The following is an 18760-nucleotide window of genomic DNA, read 5'->3' on the forward strand; positions in this document are numbered from 1 at the left end:
TCAAATGGGAGTCATTTCTGAGCAGTTACTTCAGTTTTAAGCTGGTTAAAGCATGTTTAGTTGCACCCAAATATCAAAGGACTTTCGAAAGTAAAGTGGTACTGTTGCAGTTCTGTGAGGCTGTGCTGCTGAGACGGATTTTTAAGCTACAGTTAGAGTTGTCTGCCAGCCTAAACAGTGAGCACTGTGAGCAGGGGGAAGAAGGGATCAAGATCATGGCTAAAGGGAAATCTGCTTAGAATGGAGGGGTGTGGGGAAAGTGCTATCAAGAACCCCATTTTCCCCAGTCCCTGCCCCCCTGTACTGCGAACGGGGGGAAGAAGGGAGCATAATCCTGACTGAAGTCTGCTAAGAGGGGAATGGTGGGGGAAAGTGTTTTAAGGTCTGGTTACATTTGTTTTAAGATCTGGTCGTGCTCTCAACTGCGGTTTCTTCGCTGGTCTTTGTAGTGTAGTGTAATAGAGTAGTTTCTCTCTTCTTCACTTTGTGTTGAGTCTGTTTTGCCCATGTCATTGCTGACAGAATGATCTCTCCCTGCTCTTATTTTGACTCCTGAGCCTCTTAATATATATTTTCTCCCCTGTCCAACATAGAAGGGGAGTAATAGACTTTGGTGGGCATCTGGCCTCCAGCCAGGGATAAACCACCACAGGTACATTATAGAGAAGGCCTGGATTAAGTCTGGCATTACTCAAATGCAAAGATCAGGATTGAGGATGCACTGGGGCATAAATAATTGAGATGTGGTACACAGACTGTGGTCTCATTAAGAATCCCTCCTGCTGCTGTGTGACCCCTCCTCACATTTCTACAATAAACTTGTAATGTAATGGAGGGGGTTTGGATGCCATAATATGATCTGATTTTAGAATGCCAGTTTTGATTTGTATTTGTTTTATTTTGAAGATGTATTTAGATGATACTCAGCCAAATACTGCAAGGGTTAAAGTTGTTTGCTTTCACTAGGGAACTGTCAGTTTACATGGGATCCCATGTCTCAAAATCCTCATGCGTTGTTTCTTGTTTTTCCAAGATGCATATAAATGATGTAGTAGCATTTCATTTCTTAAAAAATATCTGCTTGTTTGGACTGAGAACAGCTGTGCCTTCTTAGGAAAATAGACATTTTGCACCAAGAACAAGTTTAGTATTTAGCATTTTGCTGTTTCATATAGAAACTTCCTGACTTGATAAAAAAAGTTGTGTACATCACTGATGCTCCTCTGTGCTGCCAACAGATACTGATGAATGCACATCAAACCCATGCTCTAATGGAGACTGTGTCAACACACCTGGTTCCTATTACTGCAAGTGCCATGCAGGTTTCCAGAGAACTCCTACCAAGCAAGCTTGCATTGGTAAGAAAATTTACTTCACATCTTCTAACACTGCATTTTTCTGACCTGTTATGTCAGATCAAAATGGAGTTCAGAGAATATTTAGCAGTGCAGTTTCAGTAAATCTCAACACTTATTATATTAATCGTAACTATTTCAGGGCTACCATTCCCTTTGTTCTGTTGTTGTCTTTTCACGATTATACATTATTCTGAAGTATCTGTCACTTCACCAGGGAATTCCCAAGGCTATTAGTAAAACAAGTTTATGTTTCTGCATGCACACAGATCAATGTGGAAGTTTTTAAAAGTGTTCATAAAGTAATTGCTGAGCATCCTAAAACCATTCTAGTACTTACTGTATGTCTGTAAAATACTATTTTTTCTATCTCTGGTGCAATGAGAATAAATTAACCATTTTTGGAAAACTTTTTGCTAAGTAATATTTATAGAACTTATCATGTTTATTTCAAATCAAAAATTGTCACTATAAATTGAGTAATTCTCTGTGATTTTATTTTTTATTTCCTCAGATATAGATGAATGTATTCAGAATGGTGTTCTTTGTAAAAATGGCCGGTGTGTAAACACCGATGGAAGTTTTCAGTGTATTTGCAATGCTGGATTTGAACTGACTACAGATGCAAAAAATTGTGTTGGTAAGAAGTCATCTGAAAAATAGGGCAGGCATTAGCTTGGTGGTGCTAGAAATTGTACTTTATACTACACATAAGGATCATTAAGGATTACCTTTTGTGAAATAAAGTACATCTCAAGGTGAACTAATAGCCCCTGTATTCAAATAGTTATTGTACAGAACCACATGATTTGAGAGAAAACTTGATGTAATTTTTGATTTTGAAGCTGTATCTCTTTTCAAGAGTCCCAGCTAACTCAGTGCCAGAAATAACACTTTTTCCCTAAAGCTCCATAGCAACTGCTCTGTGTATCAGGACTGCTGGAGAAATAACTAGTTTAATTTTGATGCTACTGTGTCAAAAAAACCCTTCCTTAACAGCAAGTTGTTAAATCTGTCAGGTGGCTGAAGCTCACTATCCATTTCTGTAAGAAAGAAGGAAGCACCTTGTTTTTCCATACATGGTCTGCTGAAACATGCAGAGGAACTGATCACAACAGAAAAAATAAATATTGGTACTTGCTCTATAGAGTCAAAAATGTTCAGATACTTCATCAGAGTTACAAGTGTAATTTAATCAAGTGAAGGAATATGTCACATCAGTCCTGATCATTTATTTTTTTACTGTGTCATCTACTGAAAGATGAGGAACTACAAGCAGTTTTCTTTGCAATATTTTACAGACCACGATGAATGTACCACTATAAACATGTGTTTAAATGGGATGTGCATAAACGAAGATGGGAGTTTCAAATGCATCTGCAAACCAGGATTTGTTCTGGCTCCAAATGGACGTTACTGTACTGGTATGTAGAACTGAGTGGTAACACATTAACACAATCTTGATTGAAAATGGCTTTTCTAGTCTATTAACTCATGTAAGAATGGCAATCTTGTCATGACATGGATTTAATGTCATACTGTAATACCTTACTCTCTCTTTACAGTAGATTTATTAAGGTGCCTGGAATAGAAATAGGTCTTTAACTTGCAGAAAGAATTAACTGAAATATATAGTAGCATTGTGAAATCCACAATAGATGATAAATTAGCTATTGGAAAGTCTTGGAACATTGTAAATATAGCAAAATGTGTGGGCCCTTCATGAAATGGTAAAGTGAGCAGCAATACAGGAAATCTAAAAGGTTTAAATTTTACATCAGTTTACATTGGTGAACACACGCAAGTATGTTTTTCACATCATGATGCCAGCAATTCAGATTTGTCCTGAGTTCATCTGGGATAGAGTTAGTTTTCTTTCTAATACCTGGTGTAGTCCTGTGTTTGGGAGTCAGGATGAGAGCAATGTTGGTAACACACTGATGGGCTTAAGTGTTGCCAAGCAGTCAAGGACTTTTCAGGTTTTCACGCTGCCCTGCTAAGGAGAAGGTGGAGGGCAACCAGGAGGCTGGGAGGGGACACAGCTGGGACAGGTGACCCAAACTAATTAAAGGGGGTTTTCTATACCAATCATATCATGCTCAGCATAAAGGTGGGCTGGTGGGGGAGGAGCACACAGCTCCAGGATGCACGGTTTGGGGCAGTCTGGCTTCAGGACGACTGAGCTGTATGGTCTGAGTTGGGTGGTTTGGTGAGAAACTGCCTTGTGTAGCACCAGTTTTGTAGAAGTTGCTATAAAGTCCTGTTATTGTTAGTTCTCTCTCTATGCTGTCCCTAGTAAACTCTCATTATCCCAAGCCACAGGGTTTGCTTTAGGTTTTCTTCTCCCTCCTCTTGCCCCTCCCCCACAGAGAGCGGCTGTGTGATGCTCAGATCCCGTCTGGGACGAAACAACGACAAGAGTGTATAACACTTAAGACATTGTATTTGTCACATAGCATTACTGGTTGGTTTTTTATTTAATTGAGGCAATTGTAAATTTATATTAAGTATTTTTAGAATAGAGTTTGATTTAACTCCTTCAAGTTAAGTAAAATAATGGAAGATACGTGTTGCTGCCAGTAGAATTAAGTTTAGTTTTGGGTCATTTCTAGTAAATGCAAAATTGTCTAAGTTGGTAGTTTTCTGATTTGAAGTTGAACCATGACTATTAATTGTAGTTTCCTCAATGTTCATGCAGCTAGGGTGTTGACTTAGAAAGCAATTGATGACTGTGTAGGTATTCTGTGATTAGTCTTCCTTAACCACACTTTAAAGCAAAGTTGTAGAATCATGGGATGGACAAATGGGGAAACTTATCATTAGTTTTTCTTAGGGTAGAATCTGAGGTAGCACTAATCCTACGGATTTTCTGGGGTTTTGTTGTTAATTGCTTTTTTTCAGTGTGCAGTTGGAACTTTGATTAGTGTCATTCCAAGATGAGATTTTTTTATTGGAAACAAAGCCAGAATACGTTGATGATTCATCTGCTGTTGTAAAATCATCTGTTAATGTCCTAAAAATACTAACTTGAATCTTGCTTAGAACAAGTGAATAGACTGTTGAATTTTCTTGCCTCCTGACAGATATTGATGAATGCCAGACATCAGGAATTTGCATGAATGGTCATTGCATAAATACTGAAGGATCCTTCCGATGCGAGTGTCCACCTGGGTTGGCTGTTGGAGTTGATGGTCGTGTGTGTGTAGGTAAGTAAGATTTTTTTTTTCATTGAAAAAGTAAGTGAAATTACAGAATCACAGGACATTAGGAGTTGGAAGGGACCTTGAAAGATCATCTAGTCCAAACGCCATGCCAGAGCAGGATCACTCAGACTAAATCCCACAGGAACACATCCAGGCAGGTTTTTAATGTCTCCAGAGGAGGAGACTCCACAGCCTCTCTGGGCAGTCTGTTCCAGTGCTCCATCACCCTCACAGTGAAAAAGTTCTTCCATATATCACAGAATCACAAGTTTAGAAAAGACCTTTATGATCATCAAGTCCAACTGTTCCCATCCTATGCTAAGCCATATCCCTAAGTACCTGATCTACCCTTTTTTTAAACACATCCAGGGAAGGTGACTCAACCACCTCCCTGGGCAGCCTGTTCCAGGCCCCAACAACTCTTTCAGTAAATTTTTTTTTTCTAATATCTAATCTGAACCTGCCCTGGTACAGCTTCTTGCCATTTCCTCTCATCCTATCTCCTGTCACCTGGCTGAAGAGACCATCGCCCACCTCTCTACAACCCCCCTTCAGGTAGTTGTATGTGGTGATAAGGTCTCCCCTCAGCCTCCTCTTCTCCAGGCTAAACATCCCCAGCTCCCTCAGCCGTTCCTCATAGGATTTGCCCTCCAGCCCCTTCACCAGCCTGGTTGCCCTTCTTTGGACTTGCTCAAGGACCTCCATGTCCTTCTTATGGTGAGAAGCCCAGAGCTGGACACAGTACTCGAGGTGTGGCCTCACCAATGCCAAGTACAGGGGCACAATCACCTCCCTAGACCTACTGGCTACACTATTTCTGATACAAGCCAGGATGCCATTGGCCTTCTTGGCTCCCTGGACACACTGCTGGCTCATATTCAGCTTGCAGTCAACCAATACCCCCAGGTCCTTCTCTGCCTGACAGCTCTCCAGACAGTCATCCCCAAGCCTGTAGTGCTGCATGGGGTTGTTATGTCCCATGTGCAGCACTCTACACTTGGCCTTGTTAAACTTCATTCCACTGGTCTTAGCCCATCAGTCCAGCCTGTTCAGATCCCTCTGAAGAGCCTCCCTACCCTCAGGCAGATCAACACTTCCTTCCAGCTTAGTGTGCTCTGCAAACTTACTGAGGGAGCCTTCAATCCCTTCATCGAGGTCATTGATAAGAGTGTCGAACAAGACTGGACCCAGGACTGAGCCCTGGGGGACGCCACTCATGACCGGCCTCCAGCTGGATTTGGTTCCATTCACCACCACCCTTTGGGCCCGGCCATCCAGACAGTTTTTAACCCAGCTGAGGGTCCACCTGCCCAGGCCAGTGTCAGCCAGTTTCTCAATCAGAATGCTGTGAGAAACCATGTCAAAAGCTTTACTGAAGTTGAGGTAGAACACATTCACAGCCTTGCTCTCGTCCCTTAATCGTGTGCATTACCAGTTTGTCCATTACCAGGTTGTCAAATTAAAGAAATGCATCAAATTGCATCCTTATAGATAATGTTGACATCAGACCACAGAAGGTCAGTTCTAGGATAAAGCTGGAGTATCTGTCTTTTCTTCTGCTGTGAGTTTGTAGGTATGTATGTGTAAGTATGTATGTATGTATGTGTAAGTATGTGTGTATCTTCATGCTTATATTCAGTTGTGCATCATCCACTCCAGATCACTAAAACAGGTATATACCGTGGTTGTGACACTGATATTTTTGCACTCTGCCTTTTCTCTAATCTGAAAGCATTTTTTTTTCTCTGTAACATAGCGTTAAAGGGGAAAAAATCACACAAGAGAAAAAGTGGAAACTAGATATACTTGTTTCTGTGAACTCAAATGTCATTATTAAGAAGTATTAGGAAACCTGACATTATGGTATACCATAAACCTAGTGTTAAGAGGCAAGAACCTTAAATTCCTCCATGAAATTGGAGTGGCACCACCTCTTTTTTATCTATTATTGTTATAAATAAACTTATAGTATTTACTTTTCCTGGTATTTCCTTTTGTTTTTGAGGCATACCATTCCTAGTCTGCTGGTGAATAATCTTTTGTCATGTAATCTGACCTCCAGACTCTAATCCCCTCAAATACTGCTGGTTGACAGATAACAGATTCTTCACCCAACTTCACTGGGAGCTCCACTATAGCTTCTTCTCATCTACTGTAAACTGTAGAAAAGTGGATGGTAGGGGGCAAGAAGTATTCAGTCTTTGTTTTCTACCGTTTTACAAAAAATTCTGAGAGTGATGGGACTACATGCACTAGGGACTGCGAATCTGCAAAAATTCTTAAACTTGTTTTATCCACATGCCATGTTTCCCTTCTTGAGCATATCAGAATGTTATTTTCTTGTCCTTCTCTCCTGGGTCATGAATGTTATAAGGCATATTGGTGATCCAAGGCTCAGTTAGTGGATAGGCATGGCATTAAATTTCAGCAGGCAAATTTGCCTTGTTGAGTGAAAATTGCACCTCTGGCAGCTTCACAATACATTAGCCTCACTTTTTTGTGCTAGATGCTTCTGGTTAATGGACTGCTATTGGAGTTGGTATTAGATCAGACCATCTTGTTATGTCATGGTCTTTGACAGATTCATGAAGCAGTTAATGCAGAGAATACATTGGCTTAGTTCTGCAGCAGTTGTATGTATTAATCAGTGCTACAACTGTTGTCACTGATGGATGCATATATATGTCTTACCTGCCTGTGCCTTATCTGCATCTATCCAGATAAAGGAAAGAATTCATCACAATGTTTGGAGAGTATCTCACCCCAAAGGTATGTGAGATATTACATCCTTGTGTTGCTATTCTGAGTGGAAATTAAAATTTTAAATTGTGCTGAAATTTGTCATTCTGTAAAATAAAACCTGATGCAAGCATTCTTATCAAGTGCCTGCACAGGCTGACCCTTTCTGTTACCACTCCAGTTTAAAAAAGTGCACGAGCAAAAGAATGACCTAAAAAAAGAGACAATTAAAAAGCCAAAACACCTTCTCAGTCTCTCTGTTGGAACCCAGATGTTTGTTTCTGTGAAAAAATGATCATTTTAGGAAGGAAAACTGCACTAAACATTGAACCAACAAAAGCAAGTTTTGTTCTCGCCTACCTTGTAGCCAAGTCTTACAAGAAAAGGCTTAGTGTACTGTTTTTAATACAGGACTTTCACTGCTTAGTGACACAGAAGCAAAAGCAGTACAAGCTGTTCAGTACCTTTTTTTGTGGTCCAAGTTGGCCTCGTTTTTACCCGTCAGTGATGCAGCTGCGAAGAATTAACGCAGTGCTCATTCTTCTGTGCTTTCCTTTACCTAATGCTACCACAGTTCTAGCAGCTAAAGGTTTTGCAAGTTGGCCATCAGCTGTGAACTCCATTTCTTATTTGAAAATGTTCAGCTGTACGTACCACATAACTTTATGATTTACAATAAATGCTTAAATTTTCAACAGGAAATATCCATAATATGATCAGAATTGTAAGGCAGAATCATTATTTATTTGGAAAAGTAATTTTAAGAAGATTATATTATTATTCCAGGCATAAAGCAGCATAGGAAACTTTAAAAATTGCAGAACAAAGATATCCTTATACACGACTTTTAGAATCGACTTTCTGAGCCAGTCTGCTGTTCAGAATTGAGTGTGTGTGTGTATGCACTTATGTGTACATATATATGCTGTGCTAACTACAGGAATTCTCTGTCTAGTCTGTCCCATATTTAGCATGAGCTAAATAATAATTTTCAGACATTCTGACTACTAGGACTATATGTAGTCTGGAAGTTAGTAAATTATATGGGGCTTCCTTTTAGCAGTATTCCCATAGAAGTGCTAGGCATTTAGCAAAAATATAAAATGAAAGCACCTATAGTACAATTCTATTACTTTGAGCTGTGTTTTCTTTCTGAATAGTGACCTTGATTCCAGAGAGACTATTCACAGAATATATATTTTTTTAATTTATTGTTAATAAGTATGTTGTACAAGTTTGGAAAAAATACATCAAGGGGGAACAAATACTTGGAAAAGGAACATATAGATAAAGGCTCAGAGCCAAAGTGATGTTTGCAGACATTTCAGGTTTGGCTGTACTGTTAAGTACAGCTCCATGCTTGGATGCCCCAATTGGCTCTGTGTGTGTGTGTGTGTGTTTGTGTATCACCTCAGAACATCTACTGACATATGGCTGTAGCTTTGTCCAATTTTGTTTATTCTCTGCTGAAACACTTTTAATTATAATTCAGCCTGCAGTTCACATATCTGCCCAAAGCCATAGTCATACAGGATAAAATGGATAGGTTTTATTTTACTCTGGGTATTTTGCAGAATGACAAGTGTCATGAACACACAGAATGACAAGTGTGTGTCACTTGCAGAATGACATGTGCGTGTCATGAACATTGCATGTTTGACCTTCTAAGGCAGCTGGATGGATGCAGTGACTTTCACTGACAGTAGGTCAACCACTGGTTCACACAACCTTGACCACAAATACGTTGGTGGTAGCATTTGCAGATACTGAAGTGTTAAACCACAAAATTTGGGGGGGACCTAATTAGTGTTTATAAATATCTTAGACATGGGATGCCGGGGGAATTGGCCAGCCCCTTTTCAGTGGTCTGTGGGGACAGGACTAGGGGCAATGGCTGTAAACTGGAACATAGGAAATTGCGCACCAACATGCGGAAGAACTTTTCCACAGTGAGGGTGACAGAGCCCTGGGACAGGCTGCCCAGGGAGGTGGTGGAGTTTCCTTCACTGGAGATATTCAAGTCTCGTCTGGATGCCTATCTATGTAATATGAGCTAGGGAGCCTGCTTTGGCAGGGGGGTTGGACCCAATTATCTCTTGAGGTCCCTTCCAACCCCTATGATTCTGTGATTCTGTGTGAAAATTTAAGAGGCTAGAAATGCTATTATCTGGAAAACAGGAGGAGTTTCCTATTAACAGTTGCATGGCTATGGCAGTACCAGTGCTAAACTCTGATGCACCTGTAACTTCCTCCAGCTTCTTCCCACACTTCACATCTTTGAGGACATTCCTACTGAGTATTGTTTTCACAATTTCCATTCTTTCCCTTCCTGCAGTTTCTCTTGTTGGCATTTCCTTACCTTGAGTTACTTCTCCGTTCTCTCCCAGACACATAACGAGGAGGAAGGCTTCCCTTCTGTGACATGGCAATGATTGAAGCCCCTTTATTCATGGCAGACCATGGCAGAGAGGCATCTGGATTTGTAGAGGGAAAGGGTGTGATGCAACTAATTGTTTTGCTGAGTACATGAACAGAGATTTCTTGAGCGAATATTCTTGTTTGTTGTCAGGCATAGAAGACTTTTCTTGCCATCAGCTGCAAGCAAACTGTACTGGCTTCACCTAGACTCTTGGCAAGGAATAAGCCCCAAAATCTGGGCCACATTTAACTGTTCTCCAGGACTATGTGTTCTATGGGATACCAAACACAAGAGAAAACATTTATGTACAGATAATCTGTTTTAAAGAAGCCAGTTTACAACACTCAAAGAGCAGTCAGAACACAAAAGCAACTGCCAGTTCTTATTCAGATTAGCACATGATATTTAACAACCACTGTAAGATATTTCCTATAGCTTTTCTGTGTTGTTTTGGGATCATATTTTAAGTAGGTAGCTGTCTGGATTCCCTCAGACCCTGTGCAGTTTCTGAGTGGACTCAAGCTCATGTCCAGGCCACAATGTATGCCAGTTTTACTGGGAGATTGACGGGGAGCATAAATTAAAGCCATGTTCTGGCCTGGTTCAGAAAGGTGCCTGAAAGAGTATTTCTGTAGCTCCAACAAAGTGTTGGTAGAAGTATAAGAATCAAAACTTAGCTAAATTGATTTAGGTGACTATCAACTGGAAGATTGGCAGTATGCTTGTAGTGAGTCTGTAGCTGTGTGGCTGTCATATAATTTTTCTGCTGCGTTTTATGACATGATTTTCAAGTTTTGAGACCTACCAGGTATTACCTGCTTTCTTTGTGTAGTAAGTGGCAGTTTGTCCTGACATCATTTCCAGACTTTTCCCCAGGGACGGCACTGTAATTTTTGTAGTGGCTTTTGAAATGCAAACCTCCAGAAATTTCTTACACTTGTGCAAGTAGAATCATAAAATATCCTGAGTTGGAAGGGACCCATAAGGATCATCAGGTCCATAGTGCTGCTTTCCCCACTACCTCATCATGTATAAGAATGGCTAAATTACTGTTGCTAGCTAGGTGTTGGGAACTGTCTGATATCCTAACCCTAATCCAGCACTGGTGCTAGTTTACTGTAAACAATCTATTAAGATAGCTATGTCTCATAAAAGCAAATTTTTCAGACCAGCAGAAATTGTATTTCTGTTCAAAATTTATAAATACTGAATTTATAAAAGCTATAAATAGTAGGAAAATTCATAAATCACTTATAAATTTATAAATAGTAAGAGGCTATTCTTCTCCTTTTGGAAATTGGTAACTCCCCATATTACTAGCCCTGGGCCGCACAAGAGTTATCCTGCATGAGGAACCGTTTGGGAAGTAAATAAGAGATCTGCAAGTTGTTGTAGAACTTCTGGAGAGGAAAAAATATGCACCACGTGCTGATTCAAACTATCGTGTGTTTCTTAATGAGATATATATTGGTGGATTTGCAAAGCTGCTCTGCTGGGTTGTCTTTGATTGGTCCTGTGGAATGCTTATGAATTGTCCCATGACAGGTAGTTTTAAAGTGCTCTGGAGAGAGCTCTGGGACCTAACTGTTTTGAGAATGACCTTGATGCTGTCAGGATTATTGTAGCAGAGCAATGTAGATGTAGCCAGTGTTACTATTTTGTTGAACAGACTTTTATTTTTTTTATGTCTTACTGAGATTAATATACAAACATTTAACTCTCAGCATAAGGAAAGAAATAATTCCTTTGCTTGCCCTTTCTAAGATACTCATATGCGTAGCACGTGCTATGGAGGCATCAAAAAAGGAGCTTGTGTTCGTCCTTTTCATGGTGCTGTGACAAAGTCTGAATGTTGCTGTGCCAATCCCGACTATGGTTTTGGAGAGCCATGTCACCCCTGCCCTGCTAAAAACTCAGGTAAATTTTGTGTTTGTTTGAATACTACAGTGAACACGGAGACTTAAAAACCATATTGTTCAAATCAGGTTGTTAATTTATATCGTGCCTTAAAGTGAATAGTAGTTAATGGAGTTGTGCACTGATTCTGAAAACAGTTTCTCCTTTAAAGAAAAACTCTGGTTTTTTGTGTTATTTGTGAGTTTATGCATTGTAACATTTGATATCAACCTAATTCCAGAGTTGTGCAGACTGTGATAAGATGGAGAACATGATTAAAAAAAATATCTCCTGACTGTAGAGCTGAGGTGTGTCTTAGAAAGTAGTTCCATTTGGTATCATTTTACAACTGTCCTGGTTTCAGTCAGGATGGAGTTAACTTCTTTTGTAGCAGCGGATGGAATGCTGTGTTTGGGAGTTAAAATGGGAGCAGTGCTGATAACACCCTGATGTTTTCAGTTGCTGTCAGACAGTCAAGGACTTTGTCAGTTCTTCATTATTTCTCTATTCATGAGGAAGGAGGGGCGAAGCCAGGACAGGTGACCCAAACTGGCCAAAGAGAGTATTCCATGCCAGTTATGTCATGCTTAGTATAAAGGGGGGCTGATGGGAGGAGGAGAGGGGCGTCTCCGGGACGCGCGGTTTATGGGGGACAGTCGGGTTCCAGGATGGCTCTGTGTGGCACAGCCTGAGTTGTGGGTTCGGTGAGAAACTGCACTGTGTATCAACAGCTTCATATATTTTTTGCTCTAAAGTCCTGTTAGCATTGTTATATTTTATCTTTCTGCTATTTTAGTAAACTATCCTTATCCCAACCCACGGGCCTTTGGTTTCTTGGTTTTGGGGTTGTTATTTGCCCCTTCCTTTTGCCTTCCCTTGCCTCCCCTGCCCCCCAGCCTCTTCCTTTGCTCTTTTCCTTTAAAGAGCAGGCAGCTGCTTGGATCTCGGCTCTCAGCCGGGGTAAAACCACGACGAGACAGCAGAAAACTAGAAGAGTAAAGAAGAAGTAAAACTGGCATTATGTTTGAAAGCAGTAACTTGAGGAGACAGTACTGTCAAAACCTACAGTCAATTTGCTTCACTGTTAAATTCTTGGTATCTAATTTCATTCCTGTTTATATGTGAAAATTCAAGGTGTAATACTACCTTACATATTTAGCTATATTATCTATAAATAGTTACTTCATGTAAATATTGCCATTGTAATAGTTAAACTGTAGAAAAAATATTTTGAAAAAATATTAGGTGGGTTTGTTTTAGGATTAAAGAAGGTAAAATATTGGAAATAACATTTTCATTTTTCCCTAACATCTCTTGCTTCAATTGGGCAGCTGAATTCCATGGCCTGTGTAGCAGTGGAATAGGGATTACTGTGGATGGACGAGGTATGTAGCACAATTTCTTTAATGTATATGATTCAAGGTCAAAAAAAAAACATGCTCAGAATTATATTTTTTCTTTATCATACTAAGATGGAGTTTTTGCCTCAATATTAAAATGTTGATTCTAGTGTTTTCATTATCAAAGTAAGATCATTAAATGTTATGTAAAGAAAATGACAGAGTTCATTCTCTACAACGTTGGAATTTCCTGATCCTGAGAAAGAAAAAGTTATCTCTTTAAAAGTTTGACCCATAATTTTTTAGTATAGGTGTAAGACAGTTTTCCCTTATTTGGGAAATGACAGCAGTCATTTGCATTTGCAGTTGATTTTCAGTCATCTGGAATAGTAGTAGAGCAGTTTTCCACTCCAGATCCAGCATTCACTACATGGACTGTTTCCATGGAGAGATCATTTATCTGGTGAATTGGATTTGGAAGGGAGTGTACTAAAAATAATCCCTCTGAAAAAATTCCTGAACGTGAGGGCTTGCATCTAGTACTGGGAACTATGAAGTTTCAGATCCTTTTTCTAGCACCACAGAGGGGGTGATTTTGAAAATAATAGCAGAGCCAGGCCTGAAGTTGGGGCAACATACACTGCAGTTGCCAAATAAGCATCGTGAGTTGGAGAAGGAATGGTGGAACATAATATCAGTTATTGCTAGATAGTTCCCTGATGAGTTAATATCCTTGCAGCCAAATTAAAGCAAATACTGTAAATTTAACATTTCCAGGCATTTAATTTATATAGCTTTTATCCTTGTCAGCTCTAAAGCTTCTATTCAGTTCATCAGGAACAGAATGAGACCATCTGGTACTTATACTAACAGCCTACATAATTTATAAAAATTGTACTATAATAAATACTGTTTCTGTTCAGTACTGTTAAATGTATATGCATAACTTTTTCTTCTCTATGAGCTCATTACTTAGTATGTGGCCAAGCTTACAAGTAATTTGAAATCCATAGTTTGTAAAGTCTCTCAGTTTTCTTTTCAGTGAATTATACAAGGTCTGTTTGAAGGGTCTCTGAGTGTCATGAAGAAATAATGGCAGCGTACCATAACATTGTTGTGTAAAGAGCATCCTGCAGATATGTATGTAGTCTGGTAGGGAGGTTGTGTATTTCTTTGAATACATGGAAAATAGAATTTTTCACTAAAAGACATAAACAAAATTGTAATCACTACCAACTGCATCATAAAGAATATAATATCTCAGGGGTTCATGTTTCAACGAAAATCTCTCCTTATTTAGGTTTGTAAAGAAAACCCTACTATTGCCTTTATATCTTATGCAGTGACCTTGCAGACAGTAGTCTCATTGTTAGTCTACCATTGCTTATACCAAGGGACTTTGCCAGCTCAGTTTCCTAAAAGAGAGGAATACTGATCCCACATTCAATCCCTAAGAAAAATATCGTTGTGTTCCTCGTGCATTCTCATTATCAAGAATGAATGGGAATACACTTTATCAGTGAAGCTTTGAGTTTTAGTTGATACACAGCTTGCTAATTAGACTGCAGTCTAATCACCACTACCCTACTCTCATTCAGCTTGTGATTAACTAGTGCAAAAACCTTCATATATTCAAGTGAGAGAAAGAAGCCTAAAGACTGGAGGATAGCCAGTGTAACTCCGGTCTTTAAAAAGGGCAAGAAGGAGGATCCCAGCAACTATAGGCCAGTCAGCCTCACTTCGGTCCCTGGAAAGGTGATGGAACAGCTTGTTCTGGATGCCATCTCCAAAGAATTGGAAGAGAAGAAGGTCATGAGGAGTAGTCAGCATGGATTCACCAAGGGGAGATCGTACTCGACCAATCTCATAGCCTTCTATGATCTCATGACAGGCTGGGTAGATGGAGGGAGAGCAGTGGATGTCATCTGCCTTGACTTCAGCAAGGCCTATGATACTGTCTCCCATGACATCCTGATATCAAAGCTGAGAGAGCATGGGATAGATGAGTGGACAGTGAGGTGGGTTGAGAATTGGCTGTCGGACCGAGCTCAGAGAGTGGTGATCAGTGGAGCAGAATCTGACTGGAGACCTGTGACTAGTGGTGTTCCCCAGGGCTCGGTGTTGGGTCCAGTCCTTTTTAGTATCTTCATTGACGACCTTGATGAGGGAATAGCATCCACCCTCAGCAAGTACCCGATGATACAAAGCTGGGAGGGGTGACTGACACGCAGGAACTCTGCGCTGCCATCCAGCGAGACCTGGACAGGCTGGAGAGCTGGGCAGGGAGAAACCAGATGAGATTCGACAAAAGCAAGTGTAGAGTCTTGCACCTGGGAAGGAATAACCACTTGTATCAGTACAGGCTGGGGGATGATCTGCTGGAGAAGAGCTCTGTGGAGAAGGACCTGTGGGTCCTGGTTGATGACAGGTTGGCCATGAGCCAGCAGTGTGTCCTGGTGGCTAAGAGAGCCAATGGGAGCCTGGGGTGCATCAGGAGGAGTGTGGCCAGCAGGTCGAAGGAGGTGGTGAACCTCCCCCTCTACACTGCTGTTCAGGCCCCACCTGGAGTATTGTGTCCAGTTCTGGGCTCCCTGGTATAAGAAGGACAGGGATCTCCTGGAGAGAGTCCAAAGAAGGGCTATGAAGATGATTCAGGGCCTGGAGCATCTCCCCTATGAGGAAAGGCTGAGTGAGCTGGGACTGTTCAGACTTGAGAAGAGAAGACTAAGGGGGGACCTTATTAATGTTTATAAATATCTTAAGTGTGGGATGCAGGGGGGAATGGTCAGCGCCTTTTCAGTGGTCTGTGGGGACTGGACAAGGGGCAATGGCTGCAAGTTGGAGCACAGGAAGTTCCGCACCAACACGCGGAAGAACTTTTTCCCAGTGAGGGTGACAAAGCCCTGGGACAGGCTGCCCAGGGAGGTGGTGGAGTCTCCATCTCTGGAGGTGTTCAAGACTCGTCTGGATGACAATCTGTGCGATATGTCCTAGGGAGCTGCTTTGGCAGGGGGGTTGGACCCAATGATCTCTCGAGGTCCCTCCCAACCCCTATGATTCTATGATTCTATGAAAGATGAACAAATATGATTTTTGCAGTCTGGTTTAATATAGAAATTAACAGAAAGGGCTGGACCTTCTGAAATCATTAATGTGATAAATAGACTGAGTATAATGAGGTTGTGTGGATTCTCTCCAAGATACAAATAGGTTTAGTAAACGACAGAAAACCTTCATTGAAAGGAACACATAAGACTGAAATATTAATTTTAGTTTATATTTTCTTAGGAAATTTTCACTCCTTCTCATACCTTTTAATGTAATCCAGGGATAGCATGATTTTTCTGCATTCATATCTCAGCATATATAAATTGTGATCTAAACTACATTATCATTAAAAATGAAATGTCCTTTATAAAAAGTTGATCAGTACAAGTATAGAACAAGCTTTTTGTGAAGTCACAGCTAGGCCAGCACCCTACTGTTCTTTCCAGAGTTTGGAAATGGAACTATTTAAAGTAATGGGCTTGCCATATGGGAAGAAATAACAATATTGGAAAATGCTCTTTTCCTCTGAGGCAAAAAATATTAAAACTAGCCTGTTCATCTTATTATAGTTCATATGAATATTTTGGAATTTTCCAACTACAGCAGGTAAAATGGGACTGTAAATTCATCATCCTATTCTATCAATCTGAGAAAAAATTTAAATTTCCAGCAAATTCTATAATGTGTTTGAGACTGGGCATGCTATGACCTATGTCCATCAGTCCTTTATTAGGAAAATGTTTGTGTCACCTAATAGCTTATAACCTCTTACCTAGATCTGTAACCCGAGGTACTAAGTGCACAAGCTAAATATTTTGCATAAAGGCATTCTTACAAAAACATACTGATTTATTGCAATTATGGATTCACAAATAACAAGATATACCTTCAGTGTAGCCGCATTCCATGAACTACCACAGCCACACTTTATCAGATTGGTCATGGTCAATTAGAATTATCACAGCTGGCTTAATGAAAGTTCTTTGTATTGCTAGTGATAAATTCACTGGCTGCAAGGCACTTGTAAATACCAAAGGTTTTAACTACTAATGTGTTCAAAGATATACAGGGACTCTGTAGAGGTTAATAGTTTCCCAGGGAAGACCTTGGTGTAACCAAGTGTTCAAATCTTAACCAAAGGTGTCTCAGTGTGGGGGGAGAGGGGCTCAGCCCATCGACTGATCCCAGAAGTCAGAATAATAGGCGATGGTATCTTCCCCAATATGCTCTCTCCTGCACGTAATTTTTATGTTATTTCTTATCTGTAGGGTGGAGCTTGAGGGACTCTAGTCATACATACCTTTATTTACATTGGTGTAAAGTTCTCTTGCTTCATGTTTAAAGGTACAGGCTAACAAAATTCAGAGCACATGCTCAGTGGGGCTTGCTCACACCTTGGAGGCAGGTAGCTTTCTGGACAGAGGTGTGGTTTTGAATTAAAATGATATTATAATGGACAAAGTTTACTAGTGTACAGCATTTTGTCAAATGCACAACAGATTGTTGGCTCAGGGTAGCAAATATGCAGCTTGTCAGTTCCATCTAACCTTCGGGTTCCCGTATTATCACAGAGCCTGTCTGTGATGCCTCCACTCCACCCTCTGCGCATCTCTCTCAGGGTTAGAATGTCAAGATCCCCTGATGTTACCAGTCTTCAAGGTTGCCATGGAACTTGTGAAGAAGGATGTTTAGGAACTGATGGTGACAAGGGTGCCTGGCATATCAGTTGCTAATCACTCTGGAATTTTTCATGAATGCTGAACTCCTCTTGAAATGTGAACATAAGTTTAATTTCCAAATTACACCCAGCATTTATTCCACACCATCCACAGGGGACCTTCACAGGCTTGAGGAGTTGGACCAATGTGAATGTCATGAGGTGGCCTAAAACTGGACACAAAACAGGTTTGGCCTAACTAGTGTCAAGTAGAGGGGAATAATCACTTCCTTCAGCCTTCTGGCTACACCCTTGCACTTTTAACAACCTCAACATCCAGAGAATCAGACGTTGTCCTAATCTGGTTTTGTGGATCAGTTTTTTTCATGTCTTTCAGTATCTGGTTTTCTTCCCTGATGTGTTAATACAGATATTAATGAGTGTGCATTGGATCCTGATATTTGCTCAAATGGAATTTGTGAAAATTTACGTGGCAGCTATCATTGTAACTGTAACAGTGGCTATGAGCCTGATCCTTCTGGAAGGAACTGTGTGGGTAAGTTACTTTTTTTTATTATTGCTGAATAATTCATCGTTATATTGACGCTAATGGTAATTGACAGAATTTGGGGGTTTGGTTTACTTCTTAGAGCTTAGATGCGAAAAATCTAGAATGAAACTGCTTTTCTCAGTCACTGCATAGCTGATGTTCTTACTCTTTGGGAAGTGAAAGCAGGAGATACCATTACAGGTTAGGAATTAATTTTCTCAAAAGCATGGATTGCTTTGTGTTATATTTTGATGTCTAGCATTTGTCAAGACCATCTAAAATGTGTCACTTACAAAGCTGGATGATAATGATAAAGAGCTGATGGTCATGATTTTGCATAATAAAATGTAACAAATTAGTATAATTATCATAATGAAAAATAACTAGTAGCCTATGTGTAACTCTTTGTTGTATACAGTAATTCATCATGTCTCTACAAGTTAGACAAATACAGCAGAATGGATTGATGCTTGCTTAGTCCTCTTAATTTCCAAAACCTACAGCTTATGAAGGAAGCAATGACCCACTCTTAGGATTTCATAAATCATGTCTG

The 18760-nt window shown here is 40.2% G+C and overlaps 1 protein-coding gene across 1 annotated transcript in view; it reads left to right on the forward strand.

The window, feature by feature from the left end:
• Window positions 1-18760, forward strand: part of FBN2 (fibrillin 2) — a gene marked incomplete at both ends in the record, with an annotated part of 154740 nt that overhangs the window by 60963 nt on the left and 75017 nt on the right. The window contains 7 exons of the mRNA XM_084277967.1: window positions 1239-1358; window positions 1870-1995; window positions 2657-2779; window positions 4439-4561; window positions 11481-11633; window positions 12944-12997; window positions 18088-18213. Coding sequence (XP_084134093.1) covers window positions 1239-1358; window positions 1870-1995; window positions 2657-2779; window positions 4439-4561; window positions 11481-11633; window positions 12944-12997; window positions 18088-18213 — 825 coding nt within the window. The remainder of the gene's footprint in view (window positions 1-1238; window positions 1359-1869; window positions 1996-2656; window positions 2780-4438; window positions 4562-11480; window positions 11634-12943; window positions 12998-18087; window positions 18214-18760) is intronic.

The sequence above is a fragment of the Gallinula chloropus genome, assembly GCF_964237585.1.
Source record: "Gallinula chloropus genome assembly, chromosome: Z".
NCBI classification, from domain to species: Eukaryota; Metazoa; Chordata; class Aves; order Gruiformes; family Rallidae; genus Gallinula; species Gallinula chloropus.